At 45.8% G+C, this 27,585-nt stretch overlaps 1 protein-coding gene across 1 annotated transcript in view; it reads right to left on the bottom strand.

The window, feature by feature from the left end:
* SDK1 (sidekick cell adhesion molecule 1) overlaps window positions 1-27,585 on the bottom strand; it is a gene marked incomplete at both ends in the record, with an annotated part of 814,918 nt that overhangs the window by 147,237 nt on the left and 640,096 nt on the right. Inside the window, one exon of the mRNA XM_082671251.1 lies at window positions 23,219-23,400. Coding sequence (XP_082527377.1) covers window positions 23,219-23,400 — 182 coding nt within the window. The remainder of the gene's footprint in view (window positions 1-23,218; window positions 23,401-27,585) is intronic.

The following is a 27,585-nucleotide window of genomic DNA, read 5'->3' as shown; positions in this document are numbered from 1 at the left end:
CAAATCTATTAGTATAGTTGGCGACTTCAACACTCCTTTATTTAAAAAAAAAGAGGTAGACAAAGGATATCAGTAAGGATCTACAAGAACCACATCATCAAGTAACTTGACCTACATAATATTTCTTTTGAAATCTACCCAATAACAACATACTACACGTTCTTTTCAAGCACATATGGACCTTAACTGAGGTGGACATATTTGAAATATACATGTCATGTAAAACAAACCTAAACAAGTTAAAAATAACTGAAATCAAAAAGTATGTTTTATGACCTAACAGAATTAAACTTGAAATTAACGACAGAAAGATATGTGGAAAATCCCTAAAAACTTCAAGATTAAGGAGCACATTTCAAAATATGCCATGAGTTAAAGAGGAAATCACATGGAAAGTTAGAAAGCATTTTCAGTTTAATGGAAGTGAAAAACACAACATATCAAAATTTGGGGATGCAGAAGTGTTAGAGGGGAATTTATAGCATTTAGATGTTTATATTAGAATCTAAACTTCTATCTTAAGAATCTATGAGAGTAAATTAAACCTATGGAAAGAAACAGTAAAGAAAAAGAGCAGAAATCAATGAAATAAAAATAAACAATAATTGAGGAAATCAATGAATCCAAAAGCTGGTTCTTTTAAATATCAATAAACTCTTAGCCAGACTGATCAAGAATACACAGAAATCACAAATTACCAACATCACCAGTATCAGGAGAGGCCTCTATAAACCCTACTGAGATTAAAAGAATAGAAGAGCATTTTGAGTATCTTTATGCTCATTAATTCAACAACTTAGATGAAATGAACAAATTCTTTAAAAGAAACACACTTCCAATCTACTCAAGAAGAAATAGATGACCTGAGTAGTCAAAGAGCTATCAAATATTTGAATACAAAATTAAACCCTTGCAACAAAAAAAACTCTAAGCATATAAGGTTCACTGGTTAATTCTACCAAGCATTTGAAGAATGAAATAAAAGACATTGTAAAGCATTATCCTAACACCAAAATAAGAAACAGATGTTGAAAAAAAAAAAAAAGAAAACTACAGGCCAAATATCCCTGAGAACACAGGTGCAAAAACCCTTAATAAAATATTAGAAAGTCAAACTCAGCAATATGTAAAAATCACAATTTATCCTAATCAAGTGGGGTTTATCTTATAAACATAAGGCTGGCTCAATACCTGAATATCAATCAGGGTAATTCAACATTATCAATAGAATTTTAAAAATAGAATCATCTTAATAGATTTAGAAAAAGAATTTGACAAAATTCAACCTCCACTAGTGATTTAAAAAAACCCCTCAAACTAGGAATTAAAAGGAACGTACTAAACTTGCTAAGGAGCATCTGTAAATCACCTACAACCAACAACTTATTTAAAATGAAAAACTGAACGCTTTCCCCTAAGATCAGCAACAAAGCAAAGGTGTCTTTCTTGCCATTCCTACTCTGGAAGGGCAAGCTGGTGCAGTAATCCAAGAAACAGAAATCAAAGGCACACAGATCGAAAAGGAAAACAAAACAAAACAAAACAACCTCTCTCTATTCACAGACAATATGATCATCCATGTAGAAAATTCCTCAGTCTACCAATTATATACTCCTAGAACTGAAATTAGCAAGATCAAAAGACAGAAGTCAATTATATTTTGAAACATGAGCAATGGACAACTGGAAATTGAAATTAAAAATTTAGTACTGGGGCTTCCCTGGTGGCACAGTGGTTAAGAATCCACCTGCCAATGCAGGGGACATGGGTTCGAGCCCTGGTCTGGGAAGATCCCACATGCCGCGGAGCAACTAAGCCCGTGCGCCACAACTACTGAGCCTGCGCTCTAGAGCCCGCGAGCCACAACTACCGAGCCCACGTGCTGCAACTACTGAAGCCCTTGCGCCTAGAGCCCATGCTCTGCAACAAGAGAAGCCCCCACAACGAGAAGCCTGCGCACCGCAACGAAGAGAAGCCCCCGCTCGCCGCAACTAGAGAAAGCCCGCGCGCAGCAATGAAGACTCCACGCAGCCAAAAATAAATAAATAAAATAAAATAAAATAAAAAAGTCAGTACCATTTACATGGCAGTTAAAACATGAAATAGATATAAATTTAACAAACTGTATGCACGATCTGTATGCTGAAAACTGATGAAAGAAATTAAAGCCCCAAGTAAATGAAGAGTCGCATATTAATGGATTGGAAGACAACATAACAAAGGTGTCAACTCTCCCCCAACTGATCTATAGGTTGAATGCAATCCCAACCAAAACTGCAGCTAGCAGTTTTTAGAAATTGAAAAGTTGACTTTAAAATTTATATGGAAAAACAAAGAAATTAGAATAGCAAAATCAATTTCCAAAAAGAAGAACAAAATTGGACAACCTTTACTACATGATGTCAAAACTAACTATCAATCTACAGTAATTAAAACAAAGTGTTACTGGAGAAAGGAGGAACACATCGATCAGCAAAACAGAGTTCAGAAATTATTCACATGCGTATCAGCTGGTTTTTAACAAAAGCACAAAGGCCAACTGTGCAAAAAGAGAGTCTTTTCAACAGACGGTGCTGGAACGAACCGGACACCCATATGCCAAAAAACCCCACAAAAACCAATCTGGGTCCATACCTTACACCGTACATGAGAACTAACTCAAAATGGATACGGATCACAGGCTTAAGTGTAAATCTGTAATTATAAAAATTCTAGGAAAAAATAGTTTTGATGTCGGGTTAGGCAAAGATTTCTGGATATGACAGCAAGGGTACAACCCACAAAAGAAGAAAACTGTAAACTTCTGCTCTATGAAAGACACCTGCTGAGGAAATGAAAGGAGAGGCCTCAGATTGGGAGAAAATACTTGTAAGACACATATCCAATAAAGGACTTTTGTTCAGAATATATACAAAAAACTTCCAAAACTCAATAATAAGAAAACCAGAAACTCAAAAAATTGCCAAAACTAATTAAACAGTTACTTCAACAAAGAAAATATAACGATAGAAATAAGCACATGAAAAGGCCCTCAATCGACATCACTGGCCACCAGGGAAATTAAATCGTGATGCGATACCGCTATATACCTACTAGAAGAGTTAAAATAAAACAGTGACCAGATTTTAGTGAAGATGCAAAGCTACTGGAAGTCGCATACTTTTAACGGGAATGCGGAATGGTAACAGGTACTTGGGAAACACTTTGGTAGTTTCTTACGGAGTTAAACACGCTCTTGCCACAGAATCCAGCAGTCCTACCCCTAAGTATGTATGCAACAGAAGCGAAAACTTCAGTTCACATAAAAATCCGTGTGCCACGTTTATAGCAGCTTTAGTAATAACCATCATAAACTGGAAACATCCCAAAGCCCTTCGACTGGTGGAGAGGAGAACGAACTATGGTCCGTCCATGGGATGGAACACTGCTCAGCAGTGAGCGGGAAGGAACGTCTCACGCTCACCAACAACATAGGTGGGCCTCGAATGCATTACACTAGGGAAAGGGGCCTGACCCAAAAGGCTACATGCCAGGTTTTCCCATGTTTATGATATTCTGTAAAAGGAAAAGCTAAAGGAGAGAAAACGCGGATGGTTGCCAAGGGCTGAGGGTAGGCGCAGAGCTCTACCCTCGAGGTAGAATTTTACTGTACGTCAGTTATACCGCGACAAATCTGAGTTTAAAAATGCTGCAGGTTCTTTGACGCTTTTCTCTCACCTAGAGGTGGTGTCTGTGTCTGGACCCCCTGAATGCAGGCTCTGTGACTATTTTGACCAAGAGAATACAACCCAGGCCTTAATGAACTAGAAGCTTCTACTCCTTATCTCTAGAACCGTCCTTTCTGGGAACCCCGAGAGGCCATGGCAGGAGTCTGGTGACCCTGCAGCCACCATGCTGGAGAGGCTGTGTGCAGGTGCGCACGTGGACGGTCCCAGGGAGCCCGGCCTCACAGCCTTCCCTGCTGTGAGTGAACCCATCTCCCCTCCCCCGACACCCACCCGCCAGCCCAGCCCATCTGCCAACTGACCGGGCACAAGGCACTGCCCCTCCGGGCTCCAATTCCCAGCCCACCCAACCATGAGATACGACGCCTTCAGCCTCTAAGTTTATCCTACAGCAATGGATAACCGGGACGATCTCCCCTGGAAGAGAGAAGGAAAAGAGGGAAAGGGGAGGAAGGAGAAAAAGAGGGAAAGGGACGGGGAAGGAAAACTATCAAGGGCTGTTTGGGAAAGGACTGAAAAGAGCTGTGGCGTTTTCTCTTAGAACCCACGCTCTCATTCTTCGCAGGCTTAGTTCTGGGATTTCATTTCCAATCACTGACTCTGAAATTCCGCACAACTTTCCAGTCAAATGTTGTTACATTTCTCTAAACTAAGACCATACGGATCAAACACTTTACTAAAATGGCATTTTGCATAAACGAAATGAGCAGTAATCTCCTGCTGTTCTTTGCTTTGCTCTGCGTTGGTGCCACGTAACAGCCACACCGAGAGGCTGCGTTGGTGCCACGTAACAGCCACGCCGAGAGGCGCTCATTTGCCTGGCTCTGGCCCCTCACCGCACCCCAGGACCCAGGCCTCCAGCCCTGGCTGACCCGGTTAAGAAGGCAATTCCCCCTCCCTTCTCATTACCCAAGACGGCACACAACCATGAGACTTGAGAACCACTGTCTGTGCCGTCCTCACATCAAAGCTCACGGGGTCCGGCCCTTTTGCACACACTCTCCACCCCAAAGTCACAGGATAGAGGTTCTGAAGCCTCAGATTCCTTTCTCTTACCCATCCTGGGTTTTACTCCAAAAATCGCCAACTTTTCTCAGCACTCTTCTCTCTCAGATCCTTCAGCGTCTCTTTTTCCTAATTATTGTCATCAAAAGCGACTCAGATTTGCGAACAACGGGATTAAAAATTCCCTCAGGTGAGAAGACCTACAGCCCATAGATCCTTCTTGACAGTGCTTCAAACACACGAGTCACTGTGGCTGAAACAGTTAGGTAACCCTGCCCTTCTGGGGAAGGCCGGGCTTAGGCTCTGAGCTGCCACCGGTCTGCAGAAAGGTGGAGGCCCACGTGTCCAGAGCCGGGTTCAGCCTTCACCAGGATCCTAGCTGGAAGCTGTGGCCTCCTGCTGCTGGGAGTAAGGCCTCCAGGGACCTTTTCTCCCCAGGTAATTAGCATTTGAAGTACCTTTCTTTCCAGGCCTCTAGCTGCAGGCCTTGAAGAGGCCTGGTGAAGTGACAGGTGTTATGCTTTTCTGTGATTTTCATTGCTCAAAAAAAAAAAATCCATTTTCACCAGGTAATTCCCCCACAGCACAGACCCCAGTGTGTCCTCGGTCTTAAGCTGGATACAGCATTAGCTCACTGGCTACTGTCTCAATTCTCACAGCCAAGGACAAGGAGCTCCGTGGTGAAGCACCCAGCACGCGAGGGCACCTGACAACTAGGTTACGTGAAAGGAAAACCACAGGAGTGGTTTCAGACACAGGAGTCCTTTTCCTTATGGAAAACTTTGCAACCTAAAACGAGGGCCATTTCTGGGAGCTGAGAATGGATTTCTTAGAGAGTGGCGAGTAGGGGGCACTGCAGGGTAGAGTGGTCCCATCAGGGTGCTGTCCACGGGGTGCACCGGGGCTGGGAGATTCTCACGTCTGTCAACTTTTCACAGTAGTAAACCGCTGTTTACAGCCACTCAAAAATGTACAACTGTTGAAACTACATCTGAAAACTCTATGTGTGCATTACACACATCGCTAAGCGAAGAAAGGCAATCCGGAAAGGCTCCATCCCTTAGGAGTCCAACGATATGACATGCTGAGAAAGGCGAAACGGAAGACAGAAAAAGATCAGTGTTGTCAGGGCTGGGGAGGGAGGGATGAACAGATGGAACACGGGATTTCTAGGGCAAGGAAACGACTCTGTGTGATACTGTAATGGCGGACACGTGCCATTCTACATTTGTCCAAGCCCACAGAATGTCCAACACCAAGCGTAAATCCTGGGTGATAAACAGGCGTCAGAAGAGGTTCATCAGCGGTAACAGAATTACCGTCTGGAGGGGGACGCTGACAGCGACGGACGCCGTGGGAAGGGCAGGGGGAGATGGGAAATCTCTGTGCCCGCTGTTCGAGTTTGCTGTGAACCTAAAATCCCTCTACAGTCTATTTAAAAAGTGAAACTACACATAGACTTGCTCCGTAAAGCTCCTGAATCCGTCACTATTTTGCACTTTCTACAATATATGGTATCTGCGGCCAGGGGGGCTGCGAGTGGCTAAGCCACGCCTTCCCTGACGCCCACTCGTCCAGCGTGTCAAGCTGAGCTTTACTTTAGCTGCAAGTTGCTTCTCATCAGTGAATCGTTGCTGTTGTTCAGGGTGGGGGGGTATTTGTTTCAATTAATTTGGTTAGTATTTTCACCTAGTCATACATACAGGGCATGTGTGATTATGCTTACGATTATTTTCTGGTATTAAGTGCTCCCCGATAAAACATGAATGATTTAAATAAAATCTGTTCTTCTCCCTCATTCCCTTCCTTTCATCTTGGATAGTGATGTAAACTCAGCAAGATCTGATTCTTGATGAAATTTCAAAATGAATCATTTTTTTGAAATTTAAAAACATGTTTAAAAATAATAACCTACAGAAGACATAGAAAATGGACTTGAGGACATGGGGTGGGAGGGCGAAGCTAGGGTGAAGTGACAGTAGCATCGACATATATACACTACTGAACGTAAGACAGCTGGTGGGAAGCAGCAGCACAGCACAGGGAGATCGGCTCGGTGCTTTGCGATGACCTAGAGGGGTGGGATAGGGAGGGTGGGAGGGAGGCTCCAGAGGGAGGGGATCTGGGGACGTGTGTATGCCTATGGCTGGTTCGCTTTGTTGTGCAACAGAAACTAACGCAGTATTGTGAAGCAATTATACTCCAGTAAAGGTCTATTAAAAGAAAAAAAAGAGGATTCCTTGGTGCTCAACTGTAGAATCTGAGGAAAAGGAAGCAAATATGTGAAGGTACGTGGTACTGGGCTTGGCAAGGGTGGCCATCGCGGCTTAGCAAGTCACGAAGTGGAGAATGAATGGGTCCCTCTGAACTCCGAGCGGCTGCTTCCCACGGAAGAAGAGGAGTCAGAGAAGGAAGCAAGGGTATGCTTCCCAGGGGGCTTTGGAAGGCAGTGAGGGCCACTGGCCACAGAGGTGACAGCCAGGGATGAAGGAGGAAGGGCAGAGAAAGCGGTGTGGCAGGGAGGTAGGGAACTGTGTGTGTACGTGTGTGCACGTGTACGTGTGTGCACGTGTGTGTACATGTGTGTGTGCATGTGTGTGTACATGTGTGTGTACGTGTGTGTGTGAGGAGAGAGAGGGAGAGAGAATGATTTTTGGCAGTTGCAGATAGCGAAAAAAGTCTGATAAAGAGAGAGTCTAAAGGATTCTAGGAAGATTTCTGTGTGGTACACCTTGTCAATCCCATGAGCCACTTCTTCTCACCTTTAAGATTGCCCTTTAAGAACTTGGTGTCAGAGACACACTACTGTATATAAAACAGATAAACAACAAGGACCTACTATATAGCACAGGGAACTATATTCTATATCTTGTAATAACCCATAATGGAAAAGAGTCTGAAAAAGATTATCTATATATGTGTATATATATGTGTATATATATGCATAACTGAATCACTTTGCTATACATCTGAAACTAACGTAGCATTGTAAATCAGCTATACTTCAAATTAAAAAAAAGGAAAAAAAATAACCTACTTAATGAAATCAACTCATTAGAAAAGACTACAGGGCTTTACAGCTTCAAATAATTTACTTTTTGAAATATTTTGGATAAGAGATTACACAACTTATATATGTCATGAGCATTTCAGAATTTTAATCCTTTAATTAAATAAAAAAGGAATGTATCAATATTGCTTACTGCATGCATTTTTTTTGGATTTTCCAACCCGATTTATTTGAAAACTTTCTTAAGAATTTGTTCAACCAAAACTTTTTGAAAAGTTGATTTCTGAAGTTACTACATACATACATATAGTCCACTTTATTGTACTTGATATTTAAATATGTAAATCTTTACTAAAATTATTTAGGTCAATATTATTAATACTATTTTGTATTTATAAAGACATATTTTCTCACCATAATGAACAACTTTTTGATTAAAGGAACATCACCAGGTATACCGAGTCAGAATAGTAGAAACATTTTCTAATCAGGGACTATGACGAGGCTGATCTAGAATTCAGACTTGTGTGTTCCGATAATCTTCTTCTTCAGCCTAAATGTAGTATTTGATGGAAGCAAAGATACCAGGAAAATTGTGCCAGCACCTTTCCCCAAAACATCACTCTTACACAAAAATATTAGAACTGGGAAAATTGTCTGCAGGTACAAAGTAAGAAGGACAAGTATTTGTGAGTCTGGTTACAACTGTACCAGTCTGAGTACAAGAAGCTAGTTACAAAGTCCTGCATTTAATAGCTAAAGCCAAACTCCTCCTGCAATTGTGGAATCACTCCCATTGCCAGGCTGTGTAGAAACTGTCAGCAATGAGTCTGAGACCAGTGAAACCCAGGAAACAGGCAAGGTACCATTTCTGAAGAACACGGTTAGAAGCTGCACGGATGACATGTCAGATGACCCGGAGACACACTCAGTCTGGAAGATTATGAAATCAGAAAAGCTTCCACTGCCGACTGATGGGTACTGATGTTGGTAACTGCACTTGATATGTAGCAGTTTGACTGCCTCAGAAGAAATGCATACAACATTGTTTCAAAAACATACGTGTATTAGACCGAGTGCCCTGGAAACAGACTCTGGTCACGAAGAGTTTTCTGTATAAGGTTTACGGGTGCTCCGTAGACACACTGCCAAGGAAGAGAAGAGGCCAGGGCTGGGCAGAAGGAGAGGCTTCCAGTGATGCCTCATTGATCCCACAGGGAGTTCCAGAGCAGGGATGCCCCTTCGAGTTGTCCTAAACTGAAGCCAAGGGACTGGACTTTTCTGTGCCCACAGCAACCAGCCATTGGTCATAGACTGACCCATGGGAGGGGGTCCCCTTGGGAGGGGCACGTCCCCTTGTCAGTAGCAGTGCCCAGGAGGGCCACCGCTCTGAGCCTCAACAGACCAGGTGTTGGCATTGGGGATGGGTGTGTCACCTAGAGGAACTGTTCTGGACAGGGGCACCACAGTGTACCCCATACCAGACAGGCTGCTAAGGATGAAATCATCAAAGCTAAATGGACACTGGGAATAAACAAGACACTAGAGAACAAATTTATAAGTTTTGTATACCAATGCTGACAGAAAGGTATAAAGACTTGGGTTGGAAGAATTAATATTGCTAAAGTGGCCATACTACCCAAAGCAATTTACCAATTTAATGTGACCCTTATCAAATTACCCATGACATTTTTCACAGAGCTAGAACAAATAATCCTGAAATTTATATGGAGGCACAAAAGACCCAGAAGTGCCAAAGCAATCCTGAGGAAAAAGAACAAAGCAGGAGGCATAATCCTCCCAGACTTCAGACAATGCCACAAAGCTACAGTAATCAAAATAGCATGGTACTGGCATAAAACCAGACATATGGATCAATGGGAACAGAATAGACAGCCTAGAAATATACCTACGCACCTATGGTCAATTAACTTTCAACAAAGGAGGCAAGAATATACAATGGAGAAAAGCTGGAGAGTCTCATGTAGATCAATGAAATTAGAACACTCCCTAACACCGTACACAAAATTAAACTCAAAATGGCTTAGAGACCTGAACATAAGACATGACACCATAAAACTCCTAGAAGAGAACACAGGTGAAACATTTGCGTACATAAATTGTAGTAATATTTTCTTCAATTAGTCTCCCAAGTCAAAAGAAATAAAAGCAGAAATAAACAAATGGGACCTAATAAACCCATAAGCTTTTTTTCGGAGCAGAGGAAGGTTTATTGCAGGGCCACGCAAGGTGCAGGGCCACGCAACGAGATGCGTGGCTCGTGCTCCAAAAACCCCGAACTCCAAACCCATAAGCTTTTGCACAGCAGAGGAAACCATAAACAGAATGAAAAGACAACCTATGGAGAGAAAATGTTCACAAATGATGCAGCCAACAAAGGCTTAATTTCCAAAATATATAAACAGCTCATGCAACTCAATATCAAAAAAACACAAACAATCCAATCAAAAAATGGGCAGAAGACCTAGATAGGCATTTCTCCAAAGAAGTCATGTAGATGGCCAACAGGCACATGAAAAGATGCTCAACATCACTAATTGTCAGAGAAATGCAAATCAAACTACAATGAGATATCACCTCAAACCAGTCAGAAAGGCCATCATGAAAGTCTACAAATAATCAATGCTGGAGAGGGTGTGGAGAAAAAGGAACCCTCTACACTGCGGTGAGAATGTAAATTGGTGCAGCCACTGCGGAAAACAGTCTGGAGATGCCTTAAAAACCTAAAAAGAGAATTACCATATGATCTAGCAATCTCATTCCTGGGCATATATCCTGAAAAGAAGAAAACGCTAATTCAAAAAGATACAGGCACCCCAATGTTCACTGCAGCAGTCTTCACAAGAGCCGAGACAAAAGCAACCTAAGTGTCCGCCGATGGATAAAGAAGATGTGGTACATATACACAAAGGAATATTACTCAGCCATAAACAAGAATGAACTAACACCACTTGCAGCAACATGGAGGGACCTAGAAATTATCATATTAAGTAAATCAGACAGAGAAAGACAAATATAATATGCTATTACTCACATGTGGAATCTAAAAAAATAATACAAGTCAACTTATTTACAAAACAGAAACAGACTCACAGACATAGAAAACAAACTTATGGTTACCAAAGGGGAAAGGCGGGGAGGAGGGATAAATTAGGAGTATGGGATTAACAGGAACACCCCACTAAACATAAAATTGATAAACAAGTATTTATTGTATAGCACAGGGAACTATATTCAATACAGGTATCCTGGAATAACCTATAACAGAAAAGAATCTGAAGCTCTACACCTGAAGCCAACACAATACTGTAAACCAATTATAGTGACATCAAAAAACGCAAAGCATAAAAAAACGGCTTTATGGCGAAATTCAATCTGAAAAGCCTGAGATTGAAGAAATCCATTGTTTTAGTCACAGAGAAGTTCTCGTCTGTAAGGGGTAGCCTGTGCACCTGAACTCCTCATTAGATGACGTTATCAGGAGGAAAATCTAACAAAGTCCAAGCCACTGTAGTCCCGCCTGTCTTTCGCTTTGTGCAAGAAATGGAATCAGAATGTACCACTCTGACAAAAGAATTTCGTTGGAGGGATTCCAGCTGGAGCTATACATTAGTCAGTACTCATCGGCCTGCAGTGGAAATGTTGATTTAATGATCTCAACTGGGTCTGTCTCTGGATCACCTGCCATGCCAACCATTTATCTTCTAACAGTATTATTCATAAATGGAACTTCCCTATTTCCGATTTCAGTTTCAAATTGAAGTCTACGAGACCTTTTGCAAGAGTCTGTGAACTGAACAAAGCATTATTATTGCCATTGTTCTTAGTGTTTTTAGTGAATGGGTCTCACTTTGAAGGGTTGTTGAAGGAAAAGTTACTGGTACCAAAAATGGTCATTAAGTGACATTTTCAGCACCTGAATGGACACAACAGAGAACTCCCCAGGCCTTGTGACTGTCTACTAACACGTATGTGCAAAATGGATGGATTCAAAGCAAACCTTCAACTTCCTTATAGGGTTAAAAATTGTTCACTAGTGACATCTAATCAGCTTTATAATTCTAAAGGAATCAGTGTTTGAACTCTAAAGAAAAATTATTAGGACTCGCAGCAGTTATCTGTGTAGATATACAGAAATGCCATTTGATATGAAAAACATTTGATCAGATTCCAAATCCATTCACATTATCACAAAAACCGTTTGACATTACATCTGTCAAAGGAATAGAAGGAAGAACCGTTAACACCACCCTTAAAGTATAATTTAAAGAGGCTGCATTACCTACGTTCTGGTTAATGGCAAGGAAGAAGTTTCTCTCAACTGTGGAAAAGGCAATAAATAATCTTCAGGCATTTGTGACCACCTGTGCAAATACTTTCTTGTCAATGGTTACTTTCAAATATTTGAAGAGGTTATCATGAAAAGTCTTGATGGTATCTGCATGGGACCATCTCAAGAATAAAACCAGACAGTGAGTAAGTTGTGTTTACCCATCAAGGTCAAGTTTCTCACTAAAAATTTTGGGATTTTGATTGGAAAGTTTTATACAAATTCAGTATGTAATAGTTTCCCTAGCATTCTCCAAAGATGACTAATGAGGCTTTTTTTTTTTTTTTTTTTTTTGTGGTACGCGGGCCTCTCACTGTTGTGGCCTCTCACAGTGCGGAGCACAGGCTCTGGACACGCAGGCTCATTGGCCATGGCTCACGGGCCCAGCCGCTCCGCGGCATGTGGGATCTTCCCAGACCGGGGCACGAACCTGTGTCCTCTGCATCGGTGGGCGGACCCTCAACCACCGCGCCACCAGGGAAGCCCTAATGAGGCTTTTAACATATATACTGTTATGAATCCATGGACTGAAATGTATTTGGAACACTTCAATTCACTGCAGTTATTACTATTGATTTTCACATTATCCCACCTTTAACGAGTGGGAGCCTCTTCAAGGGGCACAGGAGTCTTCCTGACAAGCCCTCACGAGTGTCTGAGAAGCTTCTTTACTTTTTGGAATTACATATTACATGATATATTATCTATTGCCTGTCCCTGACTTGGAGTCATCCATTTACCCAAGGAAGCCTGTTTATTTTGGGGGGTTACTGGGAAGCTCAGTGCCACTAGGTTGGTTCTTATTTCCAGGCCTTTTTACAAGAAATTCTTTTTTCTTTGAAGATAAAATCATCGTACTGCCAATTACAATGTAGGGCTTCAACTTTGCCAAAAATCTCAGTTCCTAACATCCACATAACCCTTATTTGCTTTATGTCACGACACTCATACAACTGCACCTTAGGAGACCAAACCCAGCCCTACCATTACCAACACGATTGCTGAAAACAGCTTTGGACCTTTATCTTTTTCCTCCAGCTTTTGATTTTGGTTTTGTGCTAGGGATTGTCAATCAAACTGTCATGTTTTAAAGTTCCTTGAAATAGTGACTTTCCATTTGGCTAAGTCACCAATTCAAAATACCGCTATGATCATTCGTTTCATTTTGCCTTCAGTTTTTTAGAATTTCTTTTATAAATGTTTTAAAGTAATTTAGTAACATCTTACGGAAAAACCTGAATGAACTTTTTGGCCAACCCAATATTTACATGGTTTCAAAGTCAATGAGAAGCCTAATTTCTATTTCTGTACCCTCCTTTTCCTGTAGGTATACTTCCAGCACCGTGAGGTCCTGGGGTTCACCAACCTGTCCTTGCGGGAGCCCACCTGCCACTCCTCCGGCAGGCAGCCACTCAGCTGCTGCCCGCAGAGCTTCTTAGACGCCTTCCCTGCTCTTTAGTCAACTTGCGCCCTGGCCGTACGCTGTAAAGGGACTTTCCTTACTCGGAACTGAAACCCTTCCTTCCGCAATTGCTGCCTGTTGATGCCTGTCTGTCTCCTTGCCCACAGAGCTGTTAGACTAAATGAAAATCACAAAAATATCCAGCTGGGCTTTGCTCCCACGGGCCAAGTAAACACCCCGCTTCCCTCCCGTTTCCCACATGACATGATTGACAGAGCACTGCCCGTGCTGGTCATCCCCGTCTGCAGAGGCCCCGAGTTCTCACCATCCCTCAGGGTGGCATCCAGCCCAAACAGGATTCTGTGGCATTACGATCTGCCTTGATTTGGAAGTGTGTCATCTACAAGGTGACGGTCAACGCTCTCCCCGGATCTGTGCTCAACTCACCTCCCTGACTCTTTTTATGGTAACCGTTGGCAAGTCCCGTCTTCCCTCCCTCTGTCACATGGCTGGTTGTGTGCATGTAAATGCAGTGTCTGGCTTATCCCTTTTATGTTTCAGCCTGGTTTCAGCCATCAATCTAACACAGCAGTTTATTTTTATTTCTGATTCGGGGACAGAATATCTGAATGGCCCGTCTCAGCTGTGACACCTGCATGTTTGATCGGCATGTCCTCTCCACCCCCTCCAAGTCACTGACAGAAGTGCTGACCAAGAAAAGCCCAGAAGACTGATGGGTTTTGCAACTGGAGTCACCCTCACAGTGGCGGTCCATCAAGTGAATGACACTCTTCGGGCAAAGCTGAGCTCTTGGAGTCCATCTAATTACTTTATCACCCAATCCACATTCCCCCTCTTAGCCACGGGGTGCTGACTGAGTCAATAAATGAATGAACGAACGAGTGGAAATCAAGCCACCGAATGAATACACTATTTGGATCCATCGACTCGGTAACCCTCCCCCAAAAGGAAATGAGTTTGGTAGCCTGTGGCCCCTTCTGAGTGACCAAAGGTGACTCCTAGTGACTCTTTTCCACCTTTTCTTCCAGGAACGTCTACTGCTATTTACGGTGCACAGAATTTGAGACTCCGCCAGGCCAGCGCCTTTCCTGAACCAGTCTCTGCAGCTGAAAAGAGAGACACCAGTGGTTTTCATGTTTGCTCTTTCGTTCAAGTACTCAAACAACATCATGCAGATTACGTAAAGCTTATTTGCAGGATCCCCGAGTAAATTCTAGCTGATCATTAAAATGCATCTTCTCTGTAATCTACGTAAACGGCAGAAACAGTTTAAAGTAGGAGTTAATTGAAAGAAACCTACACTGACCATGGAGCTACCTGGCGTCTGGGAGAGTCACAACATGCCAAATAAAATTAGTAAACTGAGGCTGGGACGTGCCCGCAGGGAATTCACAACGTCTCATGGGGCAGGTGGGCGTGGCCTCTGTAGCAGGAAAGTGATTGACTTCCGCTTCCTGCTTGTTTCCCGTATCAACGGGTGCAAACCCAACCTAAAGATGCTAACGGCCCACTGATAATGCTGTAAAATTAGCTGAATTTAGCACAGAACGAAATTACAGCGCATTGCCCGACAAAATTTCTATATGCTAACATGCTCAGCTGCATCTCCCCGAGATACCTTATCTACCTTATCTGGTACAGGTAAACTGTGCAATCTCAGTGTCCTACACAATAGCAGTTCATCTCTCATCGCCCTACAGGGCAAGGTCAGTCTTCCTGGGTGTGAGCAGCCTGGCAGGCGAGCATTCAGGGCACCCCCCTTGCCTAGAAGAGCATCTCCTCACTTCTGCTCAAATTCCACTCACTGGGAACGGAGCCGCTGGCAGGACAGCTGCTCCCAACAACGTCCACACCACAGACGGGAGCGTGGGTCCTCAGGTCTCCACCACAAACCACACACCCTGATTTTCCTTACCCTAAAAGCATATGATTGCTAGTATCAGGGACTGAAGTATCTACCCAGAATTCCCAGGCATCTCCCTCTCCAGGTGACCCCACAGAATTAAATGCCTTTCAGAGAGGGGAGAAGCAGATCATCATGTGGAAGAATCACGGGCTACACTTTGCTGTGGGCACGAATATATTACAGTTTGTGCGTTGGGCGTTACTGTTAATTCCAGATCGTTACAGGTGACGGCTGAGTTCTCGTGTTGTGACGGTTCTTGGGGTTTTGATACCCGTAAATGTCTAACTGCATTAAACATTCCTAACACATTATTAGGATAGCAAATCCTGGACAAAGCAGCTCAAGGATCTTTTTTTAACGGCCAGCGTAAGAAAACAGCTTAACACTTAAAAAGTGTTGTGCGTCCTTTTCTGAACTTATTTTTCCCAATTCTTCCTGCTCCAGGCATTGAGGAGAAAGCATCTGGGACCAGCTTTTAGGCTGCGGAGGTACAATGTGTGGGGCAGGGCAAGCAGGGACCCGGCTCTCCTTCTAAGACAAGCAGAAGACTCGGGGGAGAAGGGCAGGCATTGTGCTGCACGCGGACATTCAATCGGTGCAGTGTTGGGAACCGAAATAGGAACAGCAAGGGTCTGTCTGTAATCAGACAGCTATTTACATTCTGTTTACTTACGCATCAGGCATTGTGCTTGGATTTAGGGATACAGATGTAAATAAGACAAATCAGACGTGGCCCCTGCCCTTGAGGCATCCACAGGCTTGTAGCGAAGCCCAGTCCGTAATGTGCTGGTCACAGTAATTTAAGATGGGTTTGATCGTTCCTTGTATCTGCCAGCAGCAGCGGAAGGGCAAGTCCTACCCCGGAAACCCCTTCTCTCCCATGAGGTCGTCTGCACAGATACAGGTGCTGGACTCAGCTTCCTCCATCCCCCAGATCTCAGCTCTGTGCCCAGGCCTGTCACCCCTGCCCAAAGCCCCACTCAGACCCTTGTTTGGTCTTTCAGTGTTGGTTTTAGCAGTATCTCCCTTGCGAAGCCTGATGTGTCCTACAGGCCAGCAGAAGCCTGTTCTGAAAGGGATTCATGATCAGCTGAACCAAACATCCTGTATTGCTTAAATTCAGTGTTTTTCAAAACTGCAGGTTATAAATGCATTAGCAGCAGCCCAGGAAGTCAATTTTGTGATCACAGCCTGCATCTGTTAAAGGAGGAGAGAGTGAAACAGAATGGAATACAATAGAAAATATTAAAGAACTTCACAGACCGTCAGGGCAACTATTGTTCTATGAGCCTTTTGTTTCAGGTGTGTGTGTGTGTGTGTGTGTGTGTGTGTGTGTGTGTGTGTGTGTGTGTGTGTGTGTGTGTGTGTGTGTGTGTGTGTGTCCTGGGTGTCCATGTAAAACAGACCTCTTATTGTGGATGGCAGTAAAAAATGTCCACGAGCTACTGCAAGCCCACTTGCCATGTGAACATAAGCACCAAAAACCTGGAAGTAATTTATGTCCGTGTTTGCTATATGCAGAATGAAAAGCAAAAGCATACATTCTAGCATTTTCCAGCCTTTTCGAACTATGTGACCTTTGGAAAGTTAGTTACCTCTCTGAGCTTCCATTTTTTCTCTGTAAAATAGGGACAGGGGTGCTTTTCTCACGTGATGGCTGGGGGATGACTGACGAAATGATAATGAGTGTAAGTGGGGAGCACAGCACAGCAAAACTGGCATAGAGTGGCTTCCCCTAAAATGCTCGTTTCCTATCCTTTCCTTTCCTGAGAGTTCTAAAAGGCCAAATGAAGCCCATACCTAATGGAATATCCCATATCACTCTGTTCAGTAGTGTTTTAGGTGATGCTGGGAGATTCTGAACATCATCCTGTTCTGTAGGCGCAGCTTGAGGTCTAGAAGGTCTTAAGGATTTTGCACAAATCTTTTGTGCAACGTCATTTATGCCACATTGAGAATTTCCCAAGAGGAGATAAGAATGGAGCTGGCAAACGGAGTGTTCATTTATAATCCTTACTTTAGAAAACCTTGCAAAGCCCAAGTGAACATTTAAGGGCTTTTACTAATGTTTTAGAAATGTGGATAACCAAATGTTTTTTTCCATTTCTCTTTAAATATGAAATATTTCTCTTTCATTAGAAGGTAATGTTCTGAAACCAGAATAAATCATTACAGCACAAAAATACCTGTGACAAGAAGAAAAATGATAAAGAAATAAAACCAGAAAAAATTAAAACCTTGGCATGCTCAAAAATGATGATTTATAGTATAATTTGTCTTTGGACCCTTTCTAGAAAAACCAACATCTGCATTTTTATGGATACATTTAAGGAAGGGATAGGAGTTTGCTAACCTCACTGGCTTATTTTAGGATGGAACCATCACCTATTACATCCGTATCCTAACAGTATGTAGGATTCCACACTGAGGCTCACCTCAGACCTCTGTGGTCACCTTACTTCTTCATGTGTCTTTCACCATTAGTCGAACAGTTTTTAACAGAAACTGACTGGAAGCAAACACTGCATCAGCATCAAATCTGAACGACTGACTGCTGCAGATGACTGCAGTGCTTTGCCCTCCCACACTAGACGATCAGGAAGCTGCTGAAACAGACACTGGCCACGAGAAAAATGCCTGTAATTCACTGCACGTTTAGTCATGCAGAACGTAGATTGTAATTCACTGCACGTTTAGTCATGCAGAACGTAGGCTCTATGGCTTTTCCTACTTGAAACTAACAGCATATTGCTTTCTGGAAGGGGTCTGAAGTAAATTCTCGAGTAAACTTAAGCTGTCTTTCATTCATTTTGGGTAATCACAATGGAAATTTGACGAGTGGGTTGCCGTATTGTGAACTTGAGGCCACGGCCACTGCGACGAACGCACCACGCCCCGTCTTCCCCCGACCCCGCCCGGAAAGTTCGCATGGCTGGAGCTGTTATTAGAGTTTTGCTGCTCCGTGTGTGAATTAATCTCTGGCATTTAAAAATTCTTCTCTAGAGCAGAGAAGGTCATGAGGCCCTGCTAATAAAATCTATCAAATGGGATTGGCAGGCAAGATCATGGTGGGTGGGGGATGAGGGGGGGGGATATGAAAAGTTGGGAGGTGAGAAAGTTTGTGTTAAATAATCCCTGTGTGTCCAAACCTTAAAGGACGAAAGCAGACAAAGCAGACGTTTTTATTGTATCTTAACAATGACTGGGACTGAAGAGAAACACGGGGTGTGTGACAGGTGGCACAGGGGGTTCAAATCACTTCAGGGATCAATATCACATGCGGCTGAACTCAAGGGAGGAGTAACTCACTTATCTTCCTTTAGGAGCTTCCTGGAAAAAGGTGCCTCTGAGGCCAAGCCCATGTGCTCCAGGAGCACGAGGCCACTGCGTCTCCTGGGCAGCAGCCTTCCCGTCCCCGCGTTCCTGCCGCTGTGTGCCTGCACCCGGGCCGACAGTGCATTATTTATAAGTTCTCTTTGCGAGTGATGGTCTAACAGGCCACACGCCCCGCTAATGGCAGGGGGAGCCGCACCAGCTCTCCTGGCGTTCCCATACCTTCTCGAGAGGAGCCTTACTGAAGTCAAGATAAATGACATCTCATCTCGCCTGATGGATCAAGCCTGCCACGCGGTACAGGGACAGCGACAATGAGTCTGGCTGGACTGCAGCTTCACTCTTCCCAAGGCCAGTACTTCCTGATCCTCCGTGATTGACTCCTGATGGACTCCAGAATTATGTTTATATACATTCCAGTAATTTCCCAAATTAGGCTGACAATTAATCTTATGAGTTATTTTTTTCTCCTTAATATACAAGCATTTTAATTATTCCCTTTTCAGCTCCAAGGGCCAACTCAGCCCCCAGGCTTTCTCAGCAATGGCCGCTAACAGCACTGGGACACGCGAGGTGCTGGGAAGGGTCCCCGGTGGCGGATCCACGTGTTCGGCTGTTGGCCGAGCAGACCCGCCGAGCTGAGGGCTGAGGCCGAGGGGTCCGGAGGGGCTGCGGGTTTGCAGTTTCTGCTAATTCCAATGTGCGCGATTATGAAGGATCATGAGACGCTCTTCATGCAGCAGCCATGAGACAGGTTGTCCCACAACTTTATATCTAGAAAGCATAAATACATCCTCTGGGTTTGACTCCCCAGCAGGAGTCACCATACAAAGTGGGGCCGAAACTGCTAGCTGCCCTCCACTTTCCCCTCCCCCTTCCTTCCTTCATAATGGACAGAAATGCACCCAGCTGAAAGACCCTTTCCAGGCTCTCTGGCACAGAGACAGTCCATGAATTGTAAGCATACGTCTGTGGCAGATGGGACTTCTAAGAAAGCTCTTCAGAGGTGAGCACACTTGATTACTAGGCCACAAGGCACACCCCATGCCTTCCTCCTACTGGGATGTGGACGTGATAGCTGGCATCGCAGGAGTCAGCTTGTAACCATGAGGCAGATGCTAATGATGGCAAAGCAAAAGGAAGGAGCCTGACTCTCTGCTGACCATAAAGGTGCCACTATGACCCTGAGAGAGATAAAAACACACCTCCACCTCAGTTAAGCTACTGTTCTCTTGGGTCTGAGTCTAGCGGCTGGACTCCATTCCTAACCAAATCAGACGGCTACGCTTACTTCCCTGGTGCAGTCCCAGCAAAGCCCCTTCTCAGGGATGCCTTCCCACCAAGGCATACTCCTCAGGGCATCTCGGCTGGAAAGCCTTTACAGCACGTTAGTAATGCCTATCTTGTGGGCAAATGGGGAGTCACTGCCTGTGAATGAGGCCGGATTCTGTTCTAGTTCTTGATCTTGTCTCACAAATGTCAGTCTTTGCTCCCGAGCGAGGCTGCAAGCCCGCAGGTTTGACAACGAGACAGGTATCCCCTCCACTCTCGTTGCCCTGGCCCATCGCCCAACCTTGAGCACACAGTAGGTGCTCACATCAATTCCTGAATGTGTGCTCTCGATTTTACTATTAGCAGAGAGAATAACCCCAAATTTCTTTCTGTACAACTACCAGTACAGAAACATTCAAATACCGCAGTACATACTGGTCATTGTCACGGTGGAAGGAGGAATACAGACAACAACACGGGTGTTTGTACCATAGCTCAGCGTTTTCAAAGCCTTTTCACGTGCATTGCCTTGTTTTTGCTTCACAACTGCCCTTAAAGCAGTCAGGGCAGGTAGACACGTCACAGCTTTACAAATGAAAACAGCAGAGGCTCAAAAAAGTTACTGTGTTTCTCGAAGGCAGATAAGGAGTAAATAGTAAGAATCAGGCCTTACAGACTCCAGAAAAGGGCCGTTTCTGGGGCCACGTGTACAGAAAGGGGTGTGTACGCGAGCCTGCGTGCGTGTGTATGCATGTGTGTGCGCAAGCTTGCGTGCGTGTGTATGCATGTGTGTGCGTTGTGCGCGTGCGTGTGCAGTGCGTGTGCCTGTGTGTGCGTGCCTGTGCGTGCGTGCCTGTGTGTGTGCATGTGCGTGTGTGCATGTGAGTATGCGTGCATGTGGTGCACGTGCCTGTGTGTGCACGTGCGTGTGCAGACATCTCACAAGCGCCCCAGCCTCATCTCCGTCTCCCTAAGTTACTCAAGGCCCCTCGATGGTGCCGTTTTCTTCCCAACGTCCCACCTTCTAGTCAGAGGCTCCTCACCCGGCTTACCAAGTCATTTGCTCCAGAGCCAGGCCAGCCGCACGTCCCCCCGCACTTGCCCCCATTCTTCCCGACCTTGTGTCTAAAGCTCTCTTGTGACTGTCCTGTCCTGGGCGGCAGCGCGGATTCAAGGACAGAGTTAACGTGCTTTGCTCCCTCTTGTTGGGCTGTGGGTGCCTGGAAGGCTCACAAGGAGCATGGACGATGAGCCCCGTGCGAGTGCGCCTGTGTCCCGCGTGAGCCCCGTGCGAGCGTGGGTCCCACTGACAGCAGAGGCTGTTGACGGCGCCCAGAAAACAGAGCTCTCGACTCAGAAGACCCAGCGTTAGCGCTGCTCCACCGTGTGTTAGCCGAGCGACCTTAGACCAGCTCAATTCGAGCAGAACGTGTCCTGTCCTATGCCATAAACTGCAAGCAAGCTGAGGGAGGGGCTGGCCCCGGTCCTACCGGACAGGTCGCTTGGGGGAGGGCCCGCGGGGCCCCTTGCAGTCTGGGTGGGGTTCCGGGGGCACTGCAGAGGGAAGGCGTGTGGAGCTGCTCTGAAAACCATGAAGCAGCACCCGAACACGCCCCTCGCCCCCCTCAGGCCAGCGCCAGAGACGGGGGAATTCATCACTTCACAGCCACGCTATCGCTCTTTTGTCTCTGGAGCCGCCGCCTCCTCCTCAGCTCCCCTCCGCCTCACCCGCACCCACCGACAGGCCCCTCTTCTAATGCGGCACTTTGATCACGTCACTCACAGCCCTCAACCTTCCACGGGTCCCCAGGGCAGACTCCACAGCCTCCCAGCCCTTCTCCATCCAGCGGAGCCTGCGGCAGCACAGGATGCAAACGCCCCGGTAACCCGAGGAAGCAGAGTCACAGTGAAGAGCCGTGGGGATTACTAACAGCAATATCTGTCACGTTAAGTGTTTCCAAATTTATTGTTATTTTATGAAGTAGACTAATTAAAGCAAGCATGGACTGTGCAGGGTTTCAGCTACTTTCATTTTTCAGTGAGTGAGCAAGGATCACCAGCAGATAAACAGCCCCTTCCCGGTCGTCCTGCACGTTAAACATTTCTCCTGTTCACTGTGAACGCAGAGGTGACGGCGCTTAACTCATAAAGGGGGATTTATGGACTTTCGGATGACAACAGACAGCCGATCAATAAGGGACGGCAATGACAGCATGTAATATCAAGGAACGTGAGGTCCCAGGAATGATTTGGGGAGAGAGGTGGGCAGTTAGAAACCTTACCGTTTGAAAAAGGTCAAGGCCTGGTAGCAATAAAAACGCCTAAGCAAATAAAATCACACCTGTGAGTCAGGAGAGGGTAAAACGGCTGAGCGAAAAAGCGTTTCAGATCCTGTGGGAGAACGGCTTCCCCGGGCAAGGCTCTGGGCTGCTGTGGGGCACACCTGGCTGTGTCGAGAGACGGTCTATTTATTACCGCTAAGAGCTTTGAAAGCGAAATGCAGACACGGAGGAGGTTTCTGAGTGCCCAGCCCTTCCTGGCGCCGAGACCCGGATCCTCCAGAAAACCAGTGGAAATCACTGAAAATAACGGGGTTGGGTCTTAGCACATAAACGTAAGACCCACTGGCTTTATGACATTCTGCCTGGTCATTTTGGGGGGTGGGTGTGGGGAAGAGTTTTTATCGATTTAGTAAATTGTTTGCTTGTGTAACTGAAAAAGTAAACCAAAGCGGGGGGGGGGGTGGAGAGCACCAAGTTGCAAATTCCATTACTAATAATTGTATTACACCATTAAAAGCAAAATACTAAATACTCATCCTCTTTGAAAAACATTCACAGTTTCACACAGGACTCCACGGCCAGCTTCACTGCAAAATATACTGTTATTCCATTTAGGAAAAGACAATCCCACGGACCTTTTACAGAATAAGTGGACCAGTTAAAGGATGTGTGTAGATACACCCTGTCCTTAGTAACCAGAAAAAAGCAGTTAGAATCGTATCTGTTTCCCTTCTGTGGTTTTGCTATAGTTTTGGAATAGACAGAGAGATGAAATTAAATACGTGATCACTCTCCTCTAACCACTCCCTAGAGGACTGGACGCTCTCTTTATTCCAAACATGCCCCAGTTGAACTTTGCAAATCCTGCTCCCTAGCGACGATTCTGCAGCCTCGGGGGAAAGCAAGCTTACCTCCTTGTAAGGTGTACTCGGTCACCGCCCTGCTGAAGACGCCCAGGCCAGCTCCATTGTAGGCGGCCACCTGTATCTCATACTGCGTCCAGACGATGAGCTCCGTCACCAGGCAGTAGCTGACCTCGGGGCTGCTGATGTTCCTCTGCTGGTACTCTCCGGGCAGGCCAGCCAGGCGGTACCTGCGGCGGACCCAGGGGAGATACTTGAGCAAGGAACTGGCTTTACCTGAAGTCACTCCACACGGTCAGAGGAAAGCGGAAGTAAAAACAAGAGTAAAGCCAGAGGTCAGCGTCAGACGACACTGCTTCTACTTCAACCGCTAAAAAAGGTATAACCTAATCTCACAGTGATTATAAGCTCTGGGCCAACAGAACTGACATTCCAACTATGTTAGGGTTCAGGGAAGATGGTTGCTTTTTAAGTGCCAGTTGTCCAGGGAGTACAGTGACTTAAGGCCCAAAATTCCAGACATGATTTCTAGCGGGTGTGGCTATAAATCCGTCTGAGCGAGCCCTTCCTCCTGTGACTGCGATGAGGGAGGGAAGGAAGAGAGCAGTGTGCGGTCTCTCGGTGTCCCTGGGCTGAGCTCCCCGCTGGGTTTGCTCACCAAGTCCTGGAGTCAGAATGAGTGCTTTCCAAAGGCATTCACCCTCCTAAAATACTAGGCTGGCGCTAAGTGTGACAAATGGCTTTTTAGGGGACCTGTAAGATCGTGGTGTGTATGCTCTTCAGTGGACTAACGGCAGAGATTTAAAGTTGTATTTATTTAAAACAGCGACATATACACGGCTCTGGACACAGAAAGCGTATTAGCTAGGACATTGCTATTTGTACAATGAGAGGGCTGCTGTAGTGTTGTTTTGAGTAGCGAGTGTTTTCCACGACTGCATGTGTAGAAGTGAATCAGTTGCCCTGGGTAAACCGAGGGGCATGTGCAGTGGGCGTAACTTCCTCAGTCATTGGGCAGCTTCCAAAAGCACGAATTTCTATCCAAGAGCTGGTTCTTGCCTCAGGAAGACGTGGCTCTGATGCTCAGTGGGGGAGGGAAGAGAGCACGAGCCCAGAGCGGCAGCAGGAGACCGTCCACTCTCCGCAGAGGGCCGGGGTCTCCAGGCCCCTCCCGGACACTGAGCAAGCCTGCGGAGTCCCGCTCAGTCATCTGCGCTGTCACCAGGGGCGGAGCGTCTGGACGCAGGCGGACCAGCAGGAGGAGCCCCGGAGTTCAGGCCTGGAATGGAAAACAGCCCTCCAAAGGGAACAATGGCTGAAAAGGCAGTCCATGAAAATCAGGATTTTCTGAGACTAGTCTTTTGTCCCTTCCCGCTACAGGCCACTTGTACGCGGTGAGGACTGTGGAGAGGAGGCAGAAATGCTGGAGAGCAGGCCAGCTGTGAAAAGCACAAAGGCCCAAGGCCTCCCCGACTCCCGCCTGAAAGGAGCAGCAGGATGCGGGCCCTGCAGGGCCCTGGCGACGGTCAGTGGCGCTCCGCGACGGGCCAAGATGGAAGTTAGGGTATCAAACCCCATTTGTGCTTCATAGCCCATCAACTTCCGATCGTACTCAGCTGACACTCCTTTTCTGAACTACCTGCACCAAGTGTAGGCGCCATTCACAGCACGTTAAGTTCATCCGTATAACGGGATGGTCTGTCTTCCAGGCAGGGGACAACAGGAGGAAGGCTTGGTGTGGAATAACCCGCGTACCAGATACTTCCCATCTACGAAACGTAAACTTTTAAAATAAATGGCACTGAGACAATTAGACAGCCATTTTGAAACAGGTAAATATTGGCTCCAGACCCCAGAGTAATGTGGCACGTGACTGGTGCCCAGGATCATGGGTAACCAATGTGGCACAAGCCGGGCACGGCTACTGAAGAGCTCACTCCACTGTCTGCTACACATTCCAGGGAAAAGCAAAGCAATCAGCTCAGAAGACTTAGGCTGGGAAGAAGCCTTAGGAGCTGGGTGGCCTCAAGCAAATTCTTAACGTCCCTGAGCCTTTCTTCCCTCCTCCCTAAACGGACATAATAATGATGGCATCTCACAGGCTTGTTGTAAGAATAAAATGAAACAGTGGGTGCACAGGAGGTGTGACAGTGCAAAGCACCCCCACACATTTCTCCTTCGGAAACACTGCTCTTGTAGGAAGCATCCTAAGAGAGAACGCTGAGCTATGAGAAACAAGCGTGCTGCACACCTTCTCCCAGGCCCCTCTGTGTGAGGTTGTGTGTGACGCGCTGCAGACTCCACGTCTTGGAGACGGCAGCTCTCCCTTCGAGGCAGGCAGCTTGGTCCACTCTGACCGGCGGCTCAGGGTGCTTTTGTAACATTCATGGGATGTCTGGGAAGGTCATAATTAATAACAGAAGTGCAGGGCATCGTCCTCTGACTGGCCGGATACGTTGCCCAGGAGACCATCTCAGAGAGAACGAGATGATTTTTCACACAGAAATAAACAGGAGAATGTTTTTAAAGGACGTAACCCCTATGCTCCTCTCAAAGCAACACCCTGCCCATTATTATAAATATTTTATTGCTGTGAACACACTCTAACTAATTCTTATGGCCAGGGCGACAACAGTTATTTGTTTCCATTTTGTTCTTCCGTGGGCTGTGCTGTTTATCTGACACGGAGACTTGTGCCCCAGAGGGTCCACACTTGCAGACAGAGCTCATCTGCAGATGGGAGGATTATTCGGAAATGTTTCCAAGCAAATTCATTTTGGCACGGGTCTTCAATTTCTGAAAACTTGGATATTCACAGGCCTTGGGTAGCGTACCCTCATCTTGGGGCTTTCTTGATTCAAGCCCCTGCAAACACAGATGCCCTCTTTTCCAGTGCTCGACTCGACGGATACCATCACAGAAAATCCTTTTAACAGTCGTAATCCCGCAAAATAGAAAAACGTGCAGTCCCCGATGGGGCCTTGTAACATCAGAGAGATTTCATTATTAAACTCCATGCCCCGGGTTCTGGTTCTGTGGGCTGACTTTTAAAGTCCTTACTTGGCAGCTGGAGCGCAAGGAAACTTCTCCCTCCATGTGCTCAAAAAAAGACAGAGGCGGCCTGGATGACAAGCACGGGAAGGAAGGGCTGGTCTGGGAGGGGAGGCCAATTATTTTCATTAGTTGATAAGCACGGAACAAGGGCGACAGCTGGGGTGAGCAGTGAGGGGCAGGAACGTGACAGAAAACCCCAGCCTCAAGCAGGGGGGAGCACCGGGCTGCTTTCCCCAGGGAAACGGGATTGTCTGGAAGCACCCACAGAACCAGAGTCCACAGGCGCCCCCTGCCCGCAGGGGACAGATCCGCGGTGTCCCCTTTGAAACGGGGAAGGACGGCCAGGGGCGCGGAGACCGAGGGGGCCCTGAGTGCTATCAGTCCTCCAGCCCTCGTGCACCCCAGGGGAGGGCCGCACTTGAACCGCTTCAGGCAGATAATGATCTGGCTTGTGTTCAGAGGATACTTCATACGCTCGAGGAAAAACTCCAAAATAGCGGTGAAATGGTTGGGACGGGTAAATATTACAGGCATAAAGATAAACACGTATGAAACCATGAGTGGGTGATTATGTAAATACATAGCAATGAGCTATCTCCCACACGCAAAGATGCGGCGTTAAAGAAGCAACTCTTCCATAATTTCTTACATTGATCTAAGAGACTATATTTCTCCACTTAAGACCTTTGTTAACCCGGTATTTTCTGATCACACTTTTAGAAAGGGCATGGGCTGGGCATCTGGAGGACGGTAATGACGGACACCCATGGCCCCTGCCCCATAAGGCTGGTAACAGATACGGCCACAGCTGCACGGTCCATTAGAAGAGGTTTAATAGTTATCCTTTTAATACTGCTTTACTGTTTTCTTTTTACTTGTGTCAACAAACCTCTCAAATGATCACTTTCGCTGCAATCTTAAAATTAGCAGTGGTTTTGGCAAAGCAGGTGCCTTCTGTCAACCCAGTCGGTGGTGGTACAGTTCACTCAGTGTGCTCAGAAGCCTGACACCCCTCCCCACGGGGGCAGAGACAGCAAACCGGCCACTCTTGGGCCACATCTGTTCTGCAGCTGTGAGGGTCTGGCCTGCCCTGTGTTTCAAAATACATTGATTTCATTCCCAATTTTTAAAAACGGTGAGAATGTGTGTAAAAAGCTGGATTTAAAAATTTCTTTGTAACAGTGGAAAACCTGGCAATTCTGAACAACGCACTAGCATGGCAAAAACTGGCTTATAATTAAATCAACCGCATTATTACTAATTAAAAATTATTATACTTAATGCATGCCCCTGGTAAAAACTTAAGAGTGAAAGCATTTACAGTGAATAAGCACACCTTGCTCCCAACCCATAATATTTCC

This window comes from Grampus griseus, assembly GCF_964374135.1.
Source record: "Grampus griseus genome assembly, chromosome: 14".
Lineage (NCBI taxonomy): Eukaryota > Metazoa > Chordata > Mammalia > Artiodactyla > Delphinidae > Grampus > Grampus griseus.
Note: the sequence above shows the minus strand (reverse complement) of the source record. Positions and strands in the feature narration are given on the sequence as shown.